This window comes from Fusarium verticillioides, chromosome 6 (assembly GCF_000149555.1).
Source record: "Fusarium verticillioides 7600 chromosome 6, whole genome shotgun sequence".
Classification (NCBI taxonomy): domain Eukaryota; kingdom Fungi; phylum Ascomycota; class Sordariomycetes; order Hypocreales; family Nectriaceae; genus Fusarium; species Fusarium verticillioides.
Genome location: NC_031680.1, coordinates 3,347,501 through 3,367,553, shown reverse-complemented (window position 1 = coordinate 3,367,553; position 20,053 = coordinate 3,347,501). Strand labels below are relative to the sequence as shown.

The following is a 20,053-nucleotide window of genomic DNA, read 5'->3' as shown; positions in this document are numbered from 1 at the left end:
ACAAGCACAAAGTTTCCTCGCGCTCGTCCTACCTATAAAGGTAGAACATCCCCATCTTCTGTTCGATAATTAAAGCAAGCCCGACAAAGAACCTCACCCCACCTCGATCGATATCTTACAGACACACCTTCTCCTATGGGGCCACCTGATCTCACCATGCTTCTCCCTCCGCCAAACATAGTGCGGGAACTCCAACCCATAATACAAGGCCAGAAGATACGACGGAGCTACCAGCCCCTAGAAGCACCTCGTATGTCTGAGCTTTCAGCCAATATGGCTCGTCACAGCGTCAACATACAGTCCTCAATCTTGAGAGACGATGGCTTGGTCCCTGATCGTTCGCTCGTTGTGAAGACCGAGATTTTAAGCTGTTCATTGTCTACTTTGGTGAAGTGCCTCACAGACTGTGAACCAAGCACAAACAGAGATCAGTTCGTCTCGGCATTCTTTGCGACGTCGGAACTCTTCTGTACTCCAGAGGAGATACTGTCTGCTCTCATCAGGCGCTTCAATGCCGCTGACTATGCCAAGGCATCCAAGCAAGGATATATCCAGCTTAGAGTATGCCGTGCACTCAGAGTGTGGCTGGAATCGAACTGGAACCCCGCCACAGATCAACGTGTTCTTGCATCCCTTGAGGACTTTATCACACAGCGAATACATTTCGCACTACCCATGTACTCCGCCTTCTTACTGCACCTTATTAAGCATCTCCCCACCCCGGAAACGGACAAATCACACGACCATCCTTTGCCTGCCGATGAGAAGAGCAATCCATGCCAGCATGCAAATCTGGTCACCCTAAAGATGGCAAACAACTTCTTTAACGACCGAAACGACCAGTCTTCCATCCTTGACATATGTCATAAGCATCTAGCATGCCAGATTACCGTCAAGCAGATGAGAATATTCTGTCCTATTCAGAGGAGGGAGCTTCTCGCCGAAAGGTGGATGTTAGACAGGTCAAGTGCTCCTAACGTCGCATCTATGATGCAGCTCCGCGATGGGATCTCCAATTGGGTCAAGCACAGTATCCTGACCGACCTCGACCCTAAGAATCGCGGCGCTATAATAGGGAAATGGATTCTTGTTGCGCAGCATCTCTTCCAGTTAAACAACTTTGACGGACTTGTTGCTGTTACTTCTGGCTTAGATGATCATACTGTGTCCAGGCTCAGGGCTTCATGGAATACAGTATCACTGCCGATCAAGGAATCACTCCGCAGTCTGCGGATGCTAGTTGATCCTTCGGGTAATCACAAGAAACTCCAAGCCTTGACCGTCACCTGCTCGGGTCCATGTCTCCCCGTTCTCCGCTCATATCTTAGTGAGCTCTTCTTTACTAATGGGCGGTGTAAAGACGGGTCACCTAAAGAAGGAAAGGGGTCTGAAGATTCGGAAAAGATTATTAATTGGGACAAGTATGCGCGCATTGCATCGATCGTTAAGGTGCTGACAAGCAATCAATGTCCTTATGATATCACACCAGATGATAACTTGCAGAGGTGGATCCAGAAAGGTACCTCTGAGCTGTGGTGTAAAGATCAGTCTTGCATCGAGGAGGCATGTTACCAAAGGAGTAGCTTTCTGGAATCGGGGGTGCGACTCCGGAAGAGCCAAACATTTTTGCGTGCTATTTTTAAGAAGAAGGATTAATAAGATAGATGGGACTTTCATTCTTTTCCTTAATAACTTCTCTTCCTTGTTTTCTTTTTGCTTTTCTTTTAATAATATTAGCTTTGGAAACTATCAGTCAATCGATGCCTACTGCTTCTATAATATGCCTTCAGTATACTTCGTCCTAAAGAGCTTGGATAATAAGGCTGATAGGAACATTTGATCCAGTAGCTGCAGCCTGAGAACCTATACTAAGAAGGTAGTAGTTGCCCAGCAACTGGAAATACCATAAACTGAAGCTGACTGCCCGCCGCCGTAGAAGCCAAATATCTTGGAACCGTCGACAATGAGAGTCTCCGTGCTTGCTCGATGGAAAATACACATGCTCCTACATCCGAGGGGCTGTACCCGCCCAACGTTATGGAGCCGTACTGTGGCGGGGGGAGTATGGCTGGTGTGTTGCTTGCACCGCCGCCGCGGCCGATTGCGTTGAATGTTCCAAGGTCTAAGTTGTGGGTAGAAGTGTTATTTGCAGTTGAGACTTGTGGCTGAGAGCTTATTCCGGCAGATAGAACCTAGTTCCAAAGCCTGGAGATGAGGTAGAAGTAGGAGCAATGGTGGGTGATGTCGCTGCATCTGACGTCACGGAAGATGTGATGGAAGCGGTGGCTGCATCAGTCGAAGTAGTCTGTGGCAGAGAGGCTTGCCGGCTGAAGAGAGCTAGAGTCGGATGACAAAGTCGCAGACAGCGAGGAAGTCTCAGAAGGTTGTAATGAAGTTAACAAGTCAGTAACAGTCTCAGAACCTTCCTGTGACGTTGACGAGCCAGCGGTAGCTCTTTCGCTGACGTTCTCTATTTGATTCATGTCAGAATAGGAGGGGTACATTGATTGAGGACGCTATTGATCAGACTCCACTTAGTTGTGTCCTGAGGGCCCTGATCTGTATTGAAAGTTGCAACTGAACAGAAGGTTAGCTGTGGGGTCATAAGGCAGGCTAGGCCTAATTAGGCCACCTCTGGTGACCGATCTTTGAGGTCTAACCTAATGTAATAAGCGTCGAATTATGCAGACTTTTGCAATTTACCCATTTTACCGTAAACCTATTATAGAAAGGTTGCCAAGAAGATACCTAAAAGAGGTCACTTTTTAGTGTAAAAAACCCTCCCCCGAATGTGCACTTCTGGAAGTGCATATTGGGCCGAGTTACTGAATAAAATCGGCAGGCTGATAAGGCTATGGCCCGAGACTGCCGAGACCCTCACCGACTCGCGCCGGATTGGTCAGTATAGCTTGTCACGTGACCTAGCTTTCCATAACTTGCGACAAGGTTTAGGTACCCCCGATACCTAGCAATTATGCTGCGCTAATGATGTATCTTTTGTCCCCACAGCTAACCTTCTGTTCAGTTGCAACTTTCAATACAGATCAGGGCCCTCTCGGAGTGGACAAGCACAGTGGCCAATCTGACTAAAATTGTATCAACCGAATCAACTAAGAGATAACTCGAAGATATGGCTCCAAAGATGAAAGTGACCTAAACTAAGAAGGAAGAAATATGCTTAACCTAGCAGTCTAAATAGATTACGGTCTGTGGAGCTCTAGGCCAGAAGACAGCGGTTATTTATCAACTCTGTGTGAGAAAGCTTGGATCTATGTAAGTAGTTACTACCCGCGCTCCTTAAAATACCCTTTCAGAGCATCATCCAATGTCCTGCTTTCCCTCAATGGAACTGCATTTCCCTTCTTCGTCAACCCAATCTTATTGTGCCAAACAACCCTCATATCAGCTTCCGTCGCACCTTCAACATCCCCTGCACTTCCAGCAACGAAAAGAATATCCTCAGCATCTACCCCTAGCATAGGGAGGATAGCGTGATATGCTTCCCTAACAGGTTTGTAAAACCCACTCTCCTCAGCTGTGACAGCAGCGTCAAAAGTAAACGGCGTTTCATACCCAGCACTAGCCTGCTCTTCGACACTATAAATAGCGATGTATCCCGAATGCTTGGAACAATTGGTAATGACGCCAAGTTTATAGCCCTGCGATTTTAAAGCTTGGAGCACAGAGGGGACTTCATCCCACGCTTTGATGCTGGACCAATTCTTGAGGAGCGCTTCAGGTGCTGATGGCGGAAGACCGACATCGGCGGCGGCTTGTCTGACGAGGTCTTCATAGGGCTTGTAGGAGCCAGCGCCAAAAGTTATTTCTAGATAGCGCTGACGCCAGCGGCCGCCGTCTTGGTGGGTTTTGGATGGGGTTGATGCGTCCCATAGATCCCATGAGTTTAAGAGGCCAGTGAGGAGATCAAAGACTATGGCTTTGGGTTGCCAGTCAGCATCAGCGGAGAGGCTCATCTTGACGAGTTTATTGTGATAATGTGGTTGTCACCGGATGTTGGGGAATGAAGAGAGGGAACATTTATTTGGTGGTAATAGAACCGAAAGATTTATTGCATAGCGAAGGATCAAGACCCCGCTTGTTAAGGGCGTACTTGACATATCATGGATTGTAGTGGAAATCTGCCAAGTAATCTTGCCGGTTCAAAGTATACGATCGGTCACTTAAAATCGATTGCCGAAGCTCGGCACAAGACGCCGAATTGTTTCCCTCATCGATTACGAGCCATACATATCATGCATACGCCAACCTATGAATCAATGCTTATGTTTAGGCAAGTACTTCGCGCTTCTTTTTCGTCCATATTCATTCTCCATGGCCTCCAGAGTAGTAAGCCTCTCAGTTTCCTCTTGCTCACCTTCACTTGACTCAGAGACCATCTCCTTCTTTGGCTCCCTCAGTTTGAGAGGGTCCTTATACTTTGGAGTAACCCTCTTGCTTTGTGGAGCCTCTTCTACATCGCCACCCTCCTCCCCGTGGCTGACCGCGCGAAGAAACTTTGCAGTCTTGGTGACATTCAGATCACAGTTGAGATAGCCTGCTCCTTCTCTGCTTCTATTCCAAGCCTCAAACCCCAGTATGTAGAGGAAGCCGTCCATGATGCGGTCTTCCCACTGGATAGGATCGAAACCAGCTTCTAAAGAAAATGCTTGAGCCGCAACCAACGCCTCGATGCACTGGTATATCTCTTTCTGGATTGCCTCGGTCGTCTTTGGTATCTTGTCATTGTGGGCCTGGATATATGGTTGGAAACGCGAAAGGTAGCTGTTGAATGCTACGAGTACCCAGTACTTGTAACCATCTTCCGAGACGAAGTCTTCAGAGAAGGAATCTATAGCTCCGAGAAACCACATGATGGAGAGGATAGCATCGATAACCTCCTGCCAGTCTCTGTTCAGGTGTCTCCACCGCGAAGGATCTATCTCACGCTCTTTCGGTGGATGTGTCTGTGGCAGCGTTGCCAATCGCAGCAGTACATCCACTTCTCCACATGCGATAAGCCCTTTGATGCCCGTGATCCGTTCGGTGCCGCTGAATACATAAGAGTTTGTTGATGTCCAACGCGTAATCTGCATCGCAACTGGTCGCAGCTGATCTTTCCCTCTAACAGCTCGACTGAGAGGTACTGTATGAATCGCATCGAGAACTTTGTCTGAGAAGAGCTTCGTGTCTGAGGCGACATCTCTCGGTTGAGAAGTCTGAGCTTCGCCTGCGGCTATCACTTTAGCAGCCAGCGTTTTGGCGAAACGGCGGACGGGGGGAACCCATTCTTCTCGGGATTCTCGTGGCACAAGAATAAGTGGCTCACGATTGCCATGTTCTGCTGCGAAGGACTGATAAGACCTCTTGTACCACTGGTCTTGCCGTTGAGAGTGGGTTGCGACGACTTGGAAATGCTGCGCCAAGAGAGCCTTTAGCTGGTCAGTGATACCTTCGAATTCCTCCATGGCCAATCTTCGACAGATTCTGTTTCTGCAGTAATTTATTGTGCAAGGTCCATTCTGCTTACGGAGGATCCCACTCTATTTAATAGTGTGTTGGTCATGCTTGCTCAGCCACGCCGCTTGACTCATCTGACTGGGAAGCTCGTGCCAAAGCTTTAAATAGATCAGCTAGCGCCAAACCATTGCGTTAGTCAGTATAAACAGGCGTTATAGATGCAAGACCACGATAAACATTAAATTAGGGAGAGGATATAGGTGTATTACGCTGCTACAATTTCGACTACAACATAGAGATCCCGCTTTTCTCTCAACTTACATTCTCGACTCTTATTCGCTTCACTTTAATCCATCGATTACAACTAATCTCTTGGCATACATCTCGGCCCAATTGTAGTACATGTTGTAGGTCTTGTTACGCAAGGTTCAAATAACGAGGATGTAGCCAGCCGTACAACATATAATCATTGATTATTTCCTCTCGTCCTAAGAGCTTCCTCGACTCAAATAATTCTTAAAGTGCTACTCACAAAGATGTCGTTCGGATACGGTGTTGGCGACGTTATCGCCTTGCTAGGCCTCTTCGAGCGTATTGCCATCGAGCTGCGAAATTATAAGGACGCCCCAATGCATTTCCAGCAACTCCGTGCCGAGCTAGATCTACTGCGGGGTACCCTGAAACGTGCCCTGTCCCTAGAGCCAGAGTCTGATGCGGAGCGCGAAACTTTGGAGCAGATCAGAGCCATCGTCATCTACTGTGCTCAACCGTTACAGTCCATGGCTGACAAGATGAGAAGCAAAGAAAGCAGTCTGGGCCATTTCAAAACCACAAGGAGCCTAAGGAGCGTCGGTACAAGACTCCACTGGTCTATGGTCGGTATAGATGATGTCCAGGAACTAAGAAAGACTGTCATGTCTCAGATGGCTGCTCTAAGTGTCCTGCTCAGTGTGCAGCACCAGTGAGCCTCTCGCCAAATCGAAACGTACCAGATGGCTGAAGCATGTATAGGACCAGCATCAGGCGTCTCGCATTGCAATCACATGCAGTCGGGGCTACCCAGTCCCTGATGATCGAGAAACACGCGAATGCCATGGCTGGCCACGCGTCGAACATCTTAAGCATTACTTCTAGAACGCAAAGCGCAATCGATAATCTGGTAGTGAGTACAGGTATGCAAGCAGAAATGCATACAAAGCAGACAAACGAAATAAACGAGAGCTTGAAGGCTATGGAGCGAAATATGCATCATATGACGTTGAAGAGTGAACAGAGTACAGCTGTTGTCAATCATCAGACTACTCTCATCACTCGCCATGCTAACACTTTGTATCAATTGATGCAAGATATCAAGCGGCTATTCTTCTTGTGCATATCCCCAACAATGAACAAGGTCTATCAACTAACACATTGGCAGTCTTGCGAGGTGTTCCAGAGAAATGCTAGAGGCAATTAGCAAAAACACGTACCTTGGCCTTACTGGATAGCTATGCTATGCCACTGACAAAATACTAGGCGTATGCTGCTAGATATTCGTGTGCAGCTAAAACACATAATTAGCGCCATCGAAGCTATGCCACTTCATCTCACGCTTGACATCGTTCGGCTAGACGATGTACACGGGGAGAGTTGGGCGCTGCCACTGCAGGCTTGTAGAACTTGGGAAGTAGGTGCTCTCGTTACAGTCAGCAGGAAATAACTCCTAAGAGTCACAGTCGTTTAAGGAGATCCTCCAGTTCGTTGTGTATCCCAACGAGAGACCCGGAGCAAGATACATTACAAATAACCTCTTTACGGTGGCACAAGCAAAAACTGGCAAAGAGGTGAATCAAGAAACATGAGAAACCTTGATTAAACCAGGGTTTCATCTCGAGCAGGCTGTTATTTTGAAAATGAATTACTGGGTCGAGAGATGCCTGGATCCAAACTGTAACGGAACACTTGTCGATCAAGTTCTCGAGTTTGGAAGTGGACAGGTTTGGTGAGTTATATATCCAACTGCAAATAGGTTTTCGGCTGACTTTACATCTGGATAGTAATGTCTGTTCCCGAAGTACCGAGACAGAGTTTGTGAAAACACGTGTTGTCGACTTATACAACGAGGCCCCTTACTCGCACGACCCAGTTGAACGATTCGCAAGTCTTACCGGAACCAAGAGGAATTTTGGTACCGAGCTGCCACCAATAGACATGGATGAAAAGATAGAGACGTTTCGCAGGGTCAAGTTTCTTCACCCAATGCATCCATTATCAAATGACAAGGGCTGCTATGACCCAAAGCTAAACCCTGCAGTCGCACACGCATTTCCGGGCCTTGCAGCCCTTTCTCCTGTAGAAGGAACACATTACGAGAACCCAGTCGAAGATGCCAGGGAACATCTCGAGACTTCCGTCAAACTAGGTATAGTGGCCCTGAAGATCTTTAATCGACCTAGCTTCTAAGATGCTGCAGACAGTTCGATCCCCAAGAATTGGTATCTGTTGAGTCGAGTGTGTATGATGGCAAAAGACTACGAAAGGGCTTACGAATGTCTTCAAGCCGCGATATCTCTCGAGAGCTGCTGTCCCTCGTTCTGGATCACACTTGGCATTCTATACTTTAATATCGGTCAAAGTCGAGATTGCCTCGATGCCCTGACTAGAGCTGTTGAGCTGAGTGCCCATATCTGGGAGCCTTGGTACAATATCGGCGTTTTGGTGCGTCTTTCGCTCTCTTGAGCTGGCCATATGTCTCCTAACACTATCTCTAGTACGACAGCTGTAATAGTCAGCATTCAGACGCGGCCGATGCCTTTTATAAATGCCTTGAGCGGAAGCCAGAGTTGCCTAACGTCCGTGCACGGCTTGAGGCTCACCAAAGCCTATACTGAGGATATGAACGACGAGCTTTTAGGTGGTACTTTGATATACGAAATGGTCGACTCACCACTGGATGGCAATTCCGGATGGTAGAGATACTCAGGGCACAGACACTATTTCTAGTCTGGCGTCTGTGACTTGGTGGCAAGCAGGACCTTGAGGGTGAAACAGATAAAGGCAGCGTTGAAAATGAGTAATAAAAGCATTTTGGAGCACTAAAGTGATGGCAATATATTTGGCCTTGTATTTCGACGAAGAACATCTTCTGAAAAACTCTAGGTCTAGAACTACTATGCTGATGGCACAAGTCCTAAACGAAGGGGTATTCCTATGTTTCGAGTTCTTGATAACTAAGTATTTTAACTAAGAAAGGATTGTGGTGGCTTGCCGCTTGTGATTCAAATAACTAGTCCATAAATATCCCTCTATCAACATCGAGAGAAGAGGTTTACTGTGTTGAAATCCTCCTAGTAACAGCAACCTTCTCCTCGATGCGCGGTGTAATTCCTTATAGAACCAAATAAGTATAGCAGGCAAAAACAGGTCTATCTGCCTTCATATCAATATCGTGTCAGGGGATGTAATATGTGCTTCACAAGAGACTTATGCTTACTGTGCTAAAGTCTCAGAATGATGAGAATATAATGGCGATTAACGTAAAAGACCTGGCGCATTACCTTAGCATGAGTAACTTTGACTGGCAGAAGTGATTGAATCAGACCATGGCAAGCCCGAGGGATTCAGAATGACATTTCCGTGTTATTGAGCCGGTAGGGATCGACTTTCCGCTCTATGTCATCACGGGTTCATGGATCAATGGTTGTTCAATAGAAGCCACTTCGCTATTTTCTACTTAATTTAGTTAGTAGGCGGGAGAAATAAGTAAATAAAAATTACTGACCCCGTATGAGACCCACATCTCTGGGAGCATTGGCTTCACCGGGCCGGTGGCACAATATGGGCAAATGCCATCAACATTAAGGAATACGTTTCAAAAGATGTATCATATGGCAATTCATGCTGGTATGACTAGAGTGGGTAGCATGAAGGAATGCGGAATATGCTATTTGGAATCAAGCGAAGGCCCACGGATTATGTAAAATACCTCGGACCCTCAAGCTGAAGCATCTCCGTGATACTGACTCATTCCGGAGATGCGACTTTCACATGACAATTAGCTCTTTTTTACTCGCATACCTACTCCACGAGGCCATCGTCATGCTCGAACCTGCAACAGATTTACGTAAGGGGAGCCATCCAATTCTCTAGAAGGCCGCCTTGGCTGCCTTGATTTGATAGGACACGAGCCGCTCGAAAGTTTACAACATTCTCAGATAATCATGAAATCAAAGAAAGGGCAATTACCATGAAAGACTTGACTCATCTTGTTTTTCTTTTCCTCATGGCTTCTGACTCCATCACTCCATATGGGATTTCGTCCATACTGTGAGTCAACCGGCATCCTCCCAGTTGCTCTTTGATGCGGTGATTTAACCTCCCTGAGGACGCACTCTTTCTCCCTATGAGCTCAACCCGCACACTTTATCTTTTCTGTAATTGAAACACCAAAAACCAACTTTCACATTGCCGAATAGCACACGTGCTGAGAGCGATATGGGGGACTTCAACTCCACTGTCGATCAAGATGGAGCGATCATTCCTTCAGAAAGGAGGATCACGATGAAAGAATTAGAGAATCATCGCAGTGTTGACACAGGAGTTTGGATCGGCATTGCAGAGAATGTGTATGACATCTCTAGCTTCCTGTCGCAGCACCCGGGCGGCGATGCAATTCTGCTTGATGCAGCGGGAACAGATGCTACCGAGGACTTTTTTGATCTACGTATGGCCATCATCATTACTATAGCTTGCGAGGCTAACGGAATTCAATAGATAGTGACGAAGCCGAGAAGCTACTGCCTGCATACCATATCGGTAGACTTTCATCATCCACAGAGCCGTCCAACTTGATATCCCCTGAGCCTCAAGAAGCCGATGCTCCGTTCCTCCAGAGGGATGCTTGGAAGAAGGTGGTCCTGCATGAAAAGCAACGGCTCTCACATGACACGCGCCTTTTCACTCTCAAATGGCAGCACGACAGCCAGGAATTTGGCTTGCCCGTCGGAAAGCACATCTTCCTACGCCTTAAGAATCCAATTTCGGGCGAGCAGATTGTTCGACCCTATACTCCCATTGCTGCGCGTTGCGAATCCGGCGAGGTCGATCTAGTGGTTAAGATTTACAATGATAAAGACGCAAAGAAGTGCGGCAAGATGACAACGACAATCGATCTTGCTTCAATGGGCTCGTTGGTTGAGCTCAAAGGACCTATTGGCAACTTTGAATACACCGGACGGGGCAACTGCACCATCTCGGGCAGGGAGTGCTATACAAAACGATTCATCATGATCTCTGCTGGGTCGGGCATAACTCCCATGATCCAGATTCTCAGGGCCATAGCTTCTGATGATAGCGACTTCACTGAGTGTCTTCTTCTGAGCGGTAACCGCTGTGAGGAAGATATCCTGTGCAAGGACCAACTGGACAGCTTAGAAAGGGAGAACAAACGGTTCCGGGTCGTATACACACTCAGTAAGCCCTGCGACGGATGGACTGGCTGTAGAGGCCGACTAGGCCAAGAACTCCTAGAAGCAGAGGTCGGTTCCCCAACGCCAGGGAGTGCAGAGATGGTCCTTCTTTGTGGACCACCAGCAATGGAAGCGACCGTCACCGAACTTTTGTCGAAGAATGGATGGAAGGATAGAGACATCGTTCGATTTTAAACTATAGGATGCTTGTAGACTTAGAGTATGTACTTAGAGGCGATAAAGTTTTCAACATGTAGTATGATTTAAACGAGAGATAGACCCGGAAAGATGGAAATCAACGTCAGAGTTACAATATGCTCTGTATTGTTTCCATCGCGTATTGATTATAGATACCGACATATATGTCACCACCCTAATAACATGAACCCAGTGGCTTCCCGAACATGTAGGTATGTTACGTAGGGATGATCATGCAGGGATCAACAGCTGAGCCAATATTAATGTTTTCATTTCAGAGACCCAACGCCAGAGTCGATATAAGAGGTCTAGGAATTCTCTCAAGTTAGCATGCTCAATGCTTTTGTGTGATAATGCACAATTTCTACATCGAAGGTCCCGCATCCCATAAAAAGGTTTTTGAGTGCCTGAAATAGTTTCAAGGTTGCAGTAACTGCTTATCAAATTCCGCTATATTACAACAAAGTCGAGAGGTAGGATACTGTATTTCATACGGGAGTTAGTGAAGAACTGCACACATCACGTTCAGAGTCTGAAGACAAGCACGTTAAGTCAGTATAGCCACAATTTACGAGCAATATTATAAGATCAAGATGAGTTACTATAAGCTAGGTTTACAGCTGTCTAGCGTTGACATTCTCTACATCGAATCAAGACGGTGTCCCACCCTACTTGTTTTGTGCTTCCTTGAGATCACTGCGTTCCTGCACCATAGTCGAAATAACCTGAGCAGCTTCCGATTCCATATTCGCGAAACCCTTGATGACACCCTCTCGGTCTCCCTTTCGCATTTCTTGGCTCATTTTGAACTTGCCCTCGAGACGATGGATAGAGATCTCGATGCCGATGATGTTCTTCTTCATGAGCTCAATATAGCGTTCCGGCGCATCCGATACCTTCCAGGGCCCAGGTTGATCCCCCTTTCCGGTGTATTTCATAATCGACTTTTCTGTATGTTCAGAGAGATACTCGAGCTGCTTCTGCAGAAACTTGGACGAGGCTTCAGACTTGCTGTCGTAGTAGAGGGTGGCGCGGCCATAGGCCTGTACAGCAGCGTAGTTCCACGTAGGCACAACTTTAGCAGTAGTTGGCTTTGTCTCAGTGTAGAACTTTGGGGTGACGTAGTGATGAGGCGCTGCCGTGAAGAGGACGAGAACCTCCTGTTCTAAGACGTTGGATCCGCTACCTTCCAGCGCCGCAATCATCGCCTGGCTCTGGGGGTTCTGTCTGTTGATGTGGCCCCGCAGAACTCCGAGCTCAGTGTCGCTCCCTTCGTCTTGGACATCGAGAACGAATGGAATGTGGCTGGCTTGTATATGCGAGTGCTTGTCTGAGGGGATAGCGGTGGTGAGGACGCCAAGTGCGTTGTCGCGGACCAGCTGTCGCAAGACAGGGATACGCGTCTCGACGTGGGCTGAAGAAAGGATCATGACGATTGACTTGGAAAATGATGTGATTTGGTATGGCACTTCAAGTTGGAGCTTCGTGGCGAAGTACGGTATATAAGTACTTGCGTTGTTCCTTTGAGTCACAGGCCATGGTCATGATGAAGCCGGCCTCATAAACCGGTCGTCGTTCTGACTAAGAAAAGTTGTTAATACGCCTCACGGAATTGGGTAATGGCAGTGCTACTTCTCCCCACCATGACGGGAAAACCATTAACTCAGCAACTTGGATACTTGGGAATGCGAATGAAACTGGTGGATACAGACTTCGTATTGAGGAAGCACAAGTCATCTCTCACCATCTCCGCGGAAATAAACCACAATGCGCATGCTTAGACGAGGTGCGCTAGTTGACTTTGCGTTAGCGCGCTACTGATTGCTTTGACTGACTGACTCCGAGATTTGGAATCATGCATGCTGCGTGAATCATTCCGCCATGTACTTGATTCCAAAAAAGCGTTACGTTTAGTCATGAAATCGCTTTCCTGCTTGGCCCGGAACCGGTCCGTGACTCATGTGACGTGACAATTTCGTTGCTTTGTTTCATTCCCAGAAGAGGCAATAGAAAACATGACAATGATCATTGGTCCTGTACTGAAAAGATCGCTTCTTATAGCGGAGTATGCTTAAAATAAGCTAAAGTCCTTTTAGCTCCTTGCCCTTGATTCAATTATTCATCCTCGTTAGCGGCCACTACCACTGGATCATCACTTGCATCGTAGAGCTCTCTTCCCGCCCAAGTTCTCCTCTGGTTATAACCTTTTACAGCCGCTGAGAGCACTCCTTTTTCCATAGTGTTCCCTGATATAGATACAGTTCGTCCCAAATCTGCAGAGTACTGGACTGCATAGTGTCTGACCGCAGCGGTATAGTCGAGAATATACACTGCATGCATGTCGCTGTACCAGACGAAAGTGGACAGATTCTGTTTGCAGTTGGGAATCCTATGCGGATTAGGTTTGAAAAGTAAATATATTTTAGCCTTGCTTACTCCGAAACGAAGTCTTTTGGCAAGTTTGGCTTCAGCAATACAGGGATTGCATTGATATGCTTGTCTCACAGCAGCGAGGAAATTCACATCACCCTAGATGTCTTGCTGATGAGGGCATCGACCAGTGAGAAAGGCCCATGTTTTATCGTGCTGCGAAAAGTTAAGAAACATCCTTCCAGTACAAGATATAAAGTACGCCTAAATAGAAGTTATAATATTAAAATATCAAAATATCTCTGCAGCAATACGCAAGGTATAGCCAATAAGGTCTTATATAATCAGAATAATACAATATAATGCTTATTTTTTAGCATATTATATATAAGGCGTTATATATAACGCCAAAAAACATAATAACTTTAAAAGCAAGTCTTAAGGTTATATAGCGCTGCAGCCTTTAACCTTATAATCTAACTAAATAAATGGCCTTAATCTACAAGCATAAAAAGACGTTTTCCCTGGCCTTGGCAGGCTGAATGCCTTCTCTATCGTCACCCGGTCAAGGCGATTAACACTAAGGCTTTAACCTAAACAGACTATCTCGAAACAGGCTAAGAACCAAATAAGCTATTATAAAATGCGCCGCTACGCAATCGCTATTAATAGCCACAACCATCCCGTCGCGGCAGTTAATAACTACGTAAACGGCAATCCAACTAACATTAACGATCTTAATATTAATAATATCCCTAATTTATATGCCTTCCTTTAGTATCTGAATATTATAAGCAAAGACCTGCCACATATTGATAAATTGATGCCGATATAGCAAGTCAATCTCATAATCTTCGATTACACTGTAAGGCTCCTGGATACATAAAATGCATCTATTATCCTAACTATTACAATCGAGTTAAGGGCCTTAGAAGGCCTGGCCAATCGCTTGGGGCAGGATCAGGACCTATCAACAGAGCAACAAGCCTTTATCACGGCCATCAGATCGGGCGGAAGTTATAATATAAATATGACAAGAATTTCTAGTCCTCTTCTTTTTTTCCCCTTAAAGCAAAGGATGGGCCGTTGAGTAAAGCTACATTTCAGTGGCTTCAGCTGAGGCACAAAACTGGTGGTGGCTGAGTTTTGGAAAAACGCCTTCCCGCTGAGTTACCCAATCATATCCAACGGACAAGCGCGATGATGGTGGCTGCCGCAAACTGCACGTGAGGCCTCTCTCTAATCAGGCTGTGAAGCCAGCTCCTACTTGCTCATTCTTCTTCTCACATCAACCGAACATCAGATACTTCATACGCGACACTGAAGCTATGGAGCTTTCCCGGCCCGCGGGATCCCAAATCGTCGCCGCTTCTCGGCCTCACGCTGGTCAGGATGCTTCAGCCGCACCTGTCAGGGAGCTTGAGAGAACTATCGCGGGGTTTCAAGCCATCTTGACCGACGAGGATCGCATAAAGCTGCAGCAGCTCAAAACGACCTCACACGACTCGCAAAGCATCATCACTTTCACGGCCGAGTTGGATCTTCTTGACAAGAACAGGCGAGGGAAGAGTGTTGCCTCGAGATTGGCTTCTTTCTTGCAGACAATTGAACAGTTTACGCCTATAGTCGACACCTACATCCAATCAAATCCCGATATCGCGGCGCTTATCTGGGGCTCAATTAAACTAACATTTCTGGTACGTGATGCTAGTGCAAGTCTGGCACCTGTCGCCCGCTTGGTGACGATAACGCTATTCGTGTCGACCCCAGATCCATTACTAACCATCGGCTTTCGGTAGTTCCTCGCCAACTTCGCATCCTACTTCCAATCATTCGTTGAGCTCCTTCACGGATTCGGTTCACTTTGCACGCGATTTGCCGAGTACCAAGTCATTTTCAATGAATCCTCGCGTCTGAGGCGATCCGTTTGCGAGTTTCACACTTCAGTTGTTACCTGCTGCCAGCAGATTGTGTTGGCAATTAGGCGACCCTGTGCGTATGGTGGGGGCCAGGGACTGGTGGAGAGATGCGCTAATCTCTCCTTTAGTGAAGAATCAACTTGTGAAGGCAATTACTCAATCCTTTCAGTCTGAGCTTCGAGGCTACGTGGAGGACATCAGAGCGAAAGCAGAGGAAGTTCAAGGCGATATCCAACTGGCCAAGGCTCAGTGCGACCGTTTGGAACAGCAATTGCAAACGACAGAGAGGCAAGACGCTAGCAACCATCGGAAACGGTTGATGGCTTGGACTTCCAAGGCGACGGGCGAAATGGAAGCCTTACAGGCGCAGCGAAGGAGAAATGAATCAGGTTGGGAGTGAATACCTCTTTGACTGGTGCAAGACTAATACTTCTCAGAGCAGAAACGACGTCGCTTCCTTGAGGAGCTGTCTTCGTTCAACTTCACTTCGAGCTTCAACAGCACACGAAACAAACGTCATATTGGTACAGCGAAATGGGTCTTTGAAACTCCAGAATTTCAGAAATGGGTTGGAATCGATGGGTCGCCCGTCCTTCACGTCACTGGCAAAAGTGAGTCGTCTGCTACCAAAAAGAATGAATGGCTGGAGCTGACCACTGTTGAAAGTTGGGTCTGGTAAAACAGTCTTGTCGTAAGTAATTACGCTGCTCGCGCTTGAAGACACAGGCCACTGACTACTCTATCGACTCCAGATCCTCGATTGTTGAGAAACTGTCACAAGTCAGGCCACCTCAACAGTTTGTGTCTTTCTTTTTTGTCCGATTCGATGATCCGCTGAGCCTTGATGCGGACACAATTCTACGGTCTTGCGTTCAACAACTGATCTCGGCCATCAATATCGATAGTCTTGACCAACAGATAGCTTCTGAACTTGACAAAAGCCTTTCTGAGGCCAAGTGGAGTTTATTCTCTCTCCAATCACTTTCGAAACTCTATTTGTCCGCGGCGCAAGCTATTGAACACTGGTTCATGGTTGTTGATGGGCTGGATGAATGCAACAATGATCAACAGTCAAGATTGCTGAGATTCTTCCAAGGACTTCTTTCAGGCAATAACACGGCCTGCAACATAAGCATTCTAATCTCATCTCGAGAGACATGCACAAACGCAATCAGAAGCACCTTCCCTGGATCCCAGCGACTGACAACAGGCCTGAAGAGTACCAGTGCAGATATTGGCTCATATGTTGACGACATCATCATCGATAAACTATCGACTGGGGAACTAGTCATCAGCGACCCCAACTTGTTGAATGAGATTCTAGAAACAATTGCTTCCAAGGAGCAGGGAATGTGAGCAGCTTTTTGCCAACTCAAGTCTTACAAAGCTAACGATTTTACCTTATGGTCAGGTTCCTGTGGGCCTTTTTTGCTATTGAAGATATATGCTCTCGAAAGACTGACCCTGAGATTCGGCAAGCACTCCAACTTATCCCCGCTGACCTTCCTGCAACGTTTGACCGTGCCCTTGGCCGCATTGTCAAAAGGCGCAATCAAGACGTCGCCAAGAAGGCTTTTATGTGGGCAAACGCAACATTGCAACCATTGACATTGCCACAACTCCGCGAAGCGCTGTCTATCAAGCCTGGCCAACACACTCTGCGCCAGGAGGATCTCCTTAGCGGAATAGAAAGATTACCTGCTTGGTGCGAGAACTTGATTTATGTGGAGGAAACAGACAACACAGTTCGTTTCAGTCATCATTCCATCCAAGAGTATCTTTTGGCGTCAAATTCGGGTGAGCATAGGGCCCTCCACATTGACCCTGGCCAGTCCGACAAGCTTGCTGGCGAGGTTTGTATTACCTATGTCAATCTTGACAACTTCGAGACGACGCTAGCAGAGAGGAAAGGAGAACCTCTGACTCCATCTGCTATGAAGATAGATCCAGGTGGAATAGCTGAACAGACGGTACAAGCCGCCATCCAAGGTGGAGTTGGAACACGCGTTGGCCGCCTAGCTCGCCGATTTGTCAAGACATCAAACACAAAGACGTCAACACAGCACGCATTCTCCTTGGGTTCTCTCATGCCAGTTACCAGTAAGGTGCAAGGGGCTGTAGACTACCCCTTTCTCGAGTATGCTTCAGCGAACTGGTTCAAGCATACCAAATATATCAACAAAAAGGAGACGGAGATTTGGAAGCTTTTCGGTCAATTGGTCCAGAAGACCCTTCAACATTCGCAAGGCGAGCCTTGGCATAGCGAACAATGGGAGCACCAAGCCATGACGGGATTTCCAGATCATGACCATCCAAGATCAAAACCCTACTGCTTCTTGACACGGACAATGCTTTACGACATACTATATGAGCCAGAAAACAAGCCAGACGCCTGGGCAAACTTCTCCCGGCTCTGCCTTGCTTTTATGTATGCTGAGCTGAACGGCTACTACGCCCTCGCATGCCGAGCCTTCCAGTCGTTGATAGAATTCCCTTGGATGGTATCTGAGGTGGAAGAGGTCAATTGCGTTATAGCAGTCAACAAGAACTACGAGGTCTGTCGAAATGGTTGTGCTAGTCTGATTCAGACACGTGTTAATCATGGCCAACTCGTCACAGAGCTCAGCAAAGCTATCGCCGGTGGGATCTCATCATTCCCACCATTACCCGGCTCTGAGTCACATCCGCTATGTGTCTGCGCAGACCAACCTCCTCATGAGTTGAAATCGGATATATGCCAACTGTTAAAAACTGGCTATAGTAGAACGAGTCAACCGCACCTGCAAGCTTTTGCTATTTTGACAAAAGCACTTCGGAATGAGGCACGTGGAGATATCCCCTGCATATTCGACTTGAGTAAGACGTGCAAGGAAGAGACTGATACTTTGTTTAAAGCCAAAAACATTCAAGGTATGCTTTTGATTGATCTACTCATCCAAGGGCTTCTCTCATCCTTATCTACAAGACCTTACGGAAGAATGGTCTCAGACTCCGTCAGCAAGTTCGTGGGACACGATGTTACACCGCGTTTCCCTTACGAGTTTAGCCCCCCAGTCTCACTGCCTACGCAAACCTCAATAGCTTATACTGTTTGTTTTCTGGGTTTCTTGGATATAGAGCTTGATCGAGCAGCGGGACTTGATGCACTCTATAAATACAGTGGCCCGAGAGAGCTCATAACCCTACACGGAGAAACTATCAGGGCAATATTTGGAAGGCTCGTTATCCATACACTATGGCCGATTGATGCGGCATTTTATATCGTCCGGACTCTATTTGGGCAGTCTCTAATGACTGAGCTTCAGCACATTCCCGATGCCTACGAAGACTCTTTTAGAGAAGCTGTGTGGAATAATAATTGGGGTATTGCAGCAGCGTTGCTGAAACTCCAGTCGGCTGCGCTGGATAGGCTTACCAGCGATGGTTATTTCCTCTCTATTAGATCCGCTTTACGCTGCCAGAAATGCTGGCAACGCACACAAGAGGTGGTAAGGCAGCTGCCTTCTATCGAAATGCGTCAGTACTCTTTCATCTTATGTGTGAGCCATGCCAGCGATTTCAATAAAATCGGTGCTCGTCTTGGAGGGGTATATGAGTATGGTCGTTTACTATGTCCTGGAAATGATACAGATGGGTTGCCCAAACGGAATAAAACGCTGGGGCAGTCACGGCTTTGAGTTGTCGCAAAGCATAATCAATTTCGAATTTCCTATCACCTCTTGTCTTTTATAAGTTCTTGGCCAACTGTCTCATACATCCCACCTCACATCCTTAACCTGCTTCGTCCTCTCTGAATCTGTTTGATCTCCCGTATTAACAGTTCCCTCCCTCTCCACCATCATAATAACAGCATTCTCCGCCACAGGCTTATGCGTAACTCCCTTTGGCACGACATACATATCCCCCTCCTTCATAACAACAGCATCTTCGCCTTGAATCTCCATAGTCAATTTTCCAGATAGTAGATAGAACAGCTCTTCAGAGTCGGGGTGCGCATGCCAGATAAATGAACCGTCTATCTTGGCGACTTTGACGTGATGGTCGTTGACGGATGCGATGAGACGAGGAGACCATTTTTCAGTGAATGAGGAGAGGGTTTCGGGGACGGAGGTTGTTTGAGGCATGGTTTTCGAGTTGGGGTGTGACTGGCTGAGATGTGTTTTTTGGAGGAGAGAGTTTTGGCTGAGAGCTCAAGTCAGAATAGAGAGAAACTTAGTGGTTTGAGTTTGGGTGAGCTGAAAGTGTATCTGGCGACTGGCGTCATATATAAGGCTAAGCTTACAGTGGATGTTCCCCACTATGTCGTTTGCAAGGCGTAAGGACGTGAGATTTGTGGATGGGAGGAGGGTCTCGCTAATGTTGGCTTACATTCTGTGCTTTGCTATTGGTCCATGCTCGTTGAGGCTCAATAGCGACAACTTTCTTGACTTTCGCTTTTCTCGGTGATTTCTGTTGATGTCGATTAAGCTCATAGAAGTGACCCCTTGTATGCCAAAACCACTCTGTTGCCTGTATCGAAGAGAGGCCTGGTGGTATCCGTCCTAGAACCTATAAAACTTCTCTCATTCCTTCCGTACCTGAAAATCTTCACCCGCTAGGCTGCTCTTCGATTTTTGCCGTTCACGAGTGAATACAACAAGCAGTCCTTTGACTTTTTGACTT

General features: G+C 46.9%; 9 protein-coding genes across 13 annotated transcripts; 5 read left to right on the top strand and 4 right to left on the bottom strand.

The window, feature by feature from the left end:
- Nucleotides 1–273: 273 nt before the first annotated feature.
- On the top strand, nt 274–1,656 carry FVEG_14910 (hypothetical protein; the record flags this gene model as incomplete). The annotated part of the gene is made up of 1 exon (XM_018903944.1): nt 274–1,656. One exon carries the CDS (start codon nt 274–276, stop codon nt 1,654–1,656), a length of 1,383 nt encoding a protein of 460 aa, XP_018744713.1.
- A 1,628-nt stretch (nt 1,657–3,284) lies between these two features.
- On the bottom strand, nt 3,285–3,974 carry FVEG_01717 (hypothetical protein; the record flags this gene model as incomplete). Its single annotated transcript, XM_018888718.1, has 1 exon — nt 3,285–3,974. The coding sequence occupies one exon, from the start codon at nt 3,972–3,974 to the stop codon at nt 3,285–3,287; it is 690 nt and encodes a 229-aa protein (XP_018744714.1).
- A 300-nt stretch (nt 3,975–4,274) lies between these two features.
- FVEG_01718 (hypothetical protein) lies at nt 4,275–5,465 on the bottom strand (the record flags this gene model as incomplete). Its single annotated transcript, XM_018888719.1, has 1 exon — nt 4,275–5,465. The coding sequence occupies one exon, from the start codon at nt 5,463–5,465 to the stop codon at nt 4,275–4,277; it is 1,191 nt and encodes a 396-aa protein (XP_018744715.1).
- A 226-nt stretch (nt 5,466–5,691) lies between these two features.
- On the top strand, nt 5,692–7,392 carry FVEG_01719 (hypothetical protein). 3 transcript variants are annotated; one of them, XM_018888720.1, is made up of 5 exons: nt 5,692–6,418; nt 6,469–6,825; nt 6,875–6,922; nt 6,973–7,123; nt 7,173–7,392. In XM_018888720.1, the coding sequence occupies exons 1-5, from the start codon at nt 5,994–5,996 to the stop codon at nt 7,296–7,298; spliced, it is 1,107 nt and encodes a 368-aa protein (XP_018744716.1). In that variant the 5' UTR covers nt 5,692–5,993; the 3' UTR covers nt 7,299–7,392. The 3 variants fall into 3 exon arrangements, with proteins under 3 accessions (XP_018744716.1, XP_018744717.1, XP_018744718.1); XM_018888721.1 differs by having other exon boundaries at nt 6,973–7,392; XM_018888722.1 differs by having other exon boundaries at nt 6,875–7,123.
- Nucleotides 7,393–7,472: 80 nt separating this feature from the next.
- On the top strand, nt 7,473–8,531 carry FVEG_01720 (hypothetical protein). Its single transcript, XM_018888723.1, has 3 exons — nt 7,473–7,858; nt 7,910–8,154; nt 8,208–8,531. The coding sequence occupies exons 1-3, from the start codon at nt 7,648–7,650 to the stop codon at nt 8,325–8,327; spliced, it is 576 nt and encodes a 191-aa protein (XP_018744719.1). The 5' UTR covers nt 7,473–7,647; the 3' UTR covers nt 8,328–8,531.
- Nucleotides 8,532–9,657: 1,126 nt separating this feature from the next.
- FVEG_01721 (hypothetical protein) lies at nt 9,658–11,308 on the top strand. Of its 2 annotated transcripts, XM_018888725.1 has the most exons (3): nt 9,727–9,762; nt 9,821–10,159; nt 10,210–11,260. In XM_018888725.1, the coding sequence occupies exons 2-3, from the start codon at nt 9,931–9,933 to the stop codon at nt 11,097–11,099; spliced, it is 1,119 nt and encodes a 372-aa protein (XP_018744721.1). In that variant the 5' UTR covers nt 9,727–9,762; nt 9,821–9,930; the 3' UTR covers nt 11,100–11,260. The 2 variants fall into 2 exon arrangements, with proteins under 2 accessions (XP_018744720.1, XP_018744721.1); XM_018888724.1 differs by having other exon boundaries at nt 9,658–10,159; nt 10,210–11,308.
- A 353-nt stretch (nt 11,309–11,661) lies between these two features.
- FVEG_01722 (transcriptional regulator) lies at nt 11,662–12,809 on the bottom strand. The gene is made up of 2 exons (XM_018888726.1): nt 12,735–12,809; nt 11,662–12,683 (listed from the first exon to the last, which is right to left on the bottom strand). The coding sequence occupies exon 2, from the start codon at nt 12,530–12,532 to the stop codon at nt 11,771–11,773; it is 762 nt and encodes a 253-aa protein (XP_018744722.1). The 5' UTR covers nt 12,533–12,683; nt 12,735–12,809; the 3' UTR covers nt 11,662–11,770.
- A 1,963-nt stretch (nt 12,810–14,772) lies between these two features.
- On the top strand, nt 14,773–19,182 carry FVEG_01723 (hypothetical protein; the record flags this gene model as incomplete). 2 transcript variants are annotated; one of them, XM_018888728.1, is made up of 8 exons in its annotated part: nt 14,801–15,169; nt 15,272–15,464; nt 15,520–15,780; nt 15,829–16,002; nt 16,058–16,082; nt 16,144–16,743; nt 16,803–18,301; nt 18,357–19,182. In XM_018888728.1, 8 exons carry the CDS (start codon nt 14,801–14,803, stop codon nt 18,470–18,472), a joined length of 3,237 nt encoding a protein of 1,078 aa, XP_018744724.1. In that variant the 3' UTR covers nt 18,473–19,182. The 2 variants fall into 2 exon arrangements, with proteins under 2 accessions (XP_018744723.1, XP_018744724.1); XM_018888727.1 differs by having other exon boundaries at nt 14,773–15,169; nt 16,803–19,182.
- On the bottom strand, nt 19,069–19,633 carry FVEG_01724 (hypothetical protein). Its single transcript, XM_018888729.1, has one exon. It carries the CDS (start codon nt 19,513–19,515, stop codon nt 19,141–19,143), a length of 375 nt encoding a protein of 124 aa, XP_018744725.1. The 5' UTR covers nt 19,516–19,633; the 3' UTR covers nt 19,069–19,140.
- Between the last annotated feature and the right edge of the window lie 420 nt (nt 19,634–20,053).

Bases quoted from the DNA above. Each gene is read 5' to 3' on its own strand.
- FVEG_01724 (XM_018888729.1), bottom strand. From the start codon at position 19,515: ATGCCTCAAACAACCTCCGTCCCCGAAACCCTCTCCTCATTCACTGAA.
- FVEG_01719 (XM_018888720.1), top strand. From the start codon at position 5,994: ATGTCGTTCGGATACGGTGTTGGCGACGTTATCGCCTTGCTAGGCCTC. The intron at 6,419-6,468 runs GTGAGCCTCTCG...AAGCATGTATAG, and splicing joins CTGCTCAGTGTGCAGCACCA to GACCAGCATCAGGCGTCTCG. The intron at 6,826-6,874 runs GTGCATATCCCC...ACACATTGGCAG, and splicing joins ATCAAGCGGCTATTCTTCTT to TCTTGCGAGGTGTTCCAGAG.
- FVEG_01722 (XM_018888726.1), bottom strand. From the start codon at position 12,532: ATGATCCTTTCTTCAGCCCACGTCGAGACGCGTATCCCTGTCTTGCGA.
- FVEG_01721 (XM_018888724.1), top strand. From the start codon at position 9,931: ATGGGGGACTTCAACTCCACTGTCGATCAAGATGGAGCGATCATTCCT. The intron at 10,160-10,209 runs GTATGGCCATCA...GGAATTCAATAG, and splicing joins CGAGGACTTTTTTGATCTAC to ATAGTGACGAAGCCGAGAAG.
- FVEG_01720 (XM_018888723.1), top strand. From the start codon at position 7,648: ATGGATGAAAAGATAGAGACGTTTCGCAGGGTCAAGTTTCTTCACCCA. The intron at 7,859-7,909 runs GTATAGTGGCCC...AAGATGCTGCAG, and splicing joins CGAGACTTCCGTCAAACTAG to ACAGTTCGATCCCCAAGAAT. The intron at 8,155-8,207 runs GTGCGTCTTTCG...CACTATCTCTAG, and splicing joins GGTACAATATCGGCGTTTTG to TACGACAGCTGTAATAGTCA.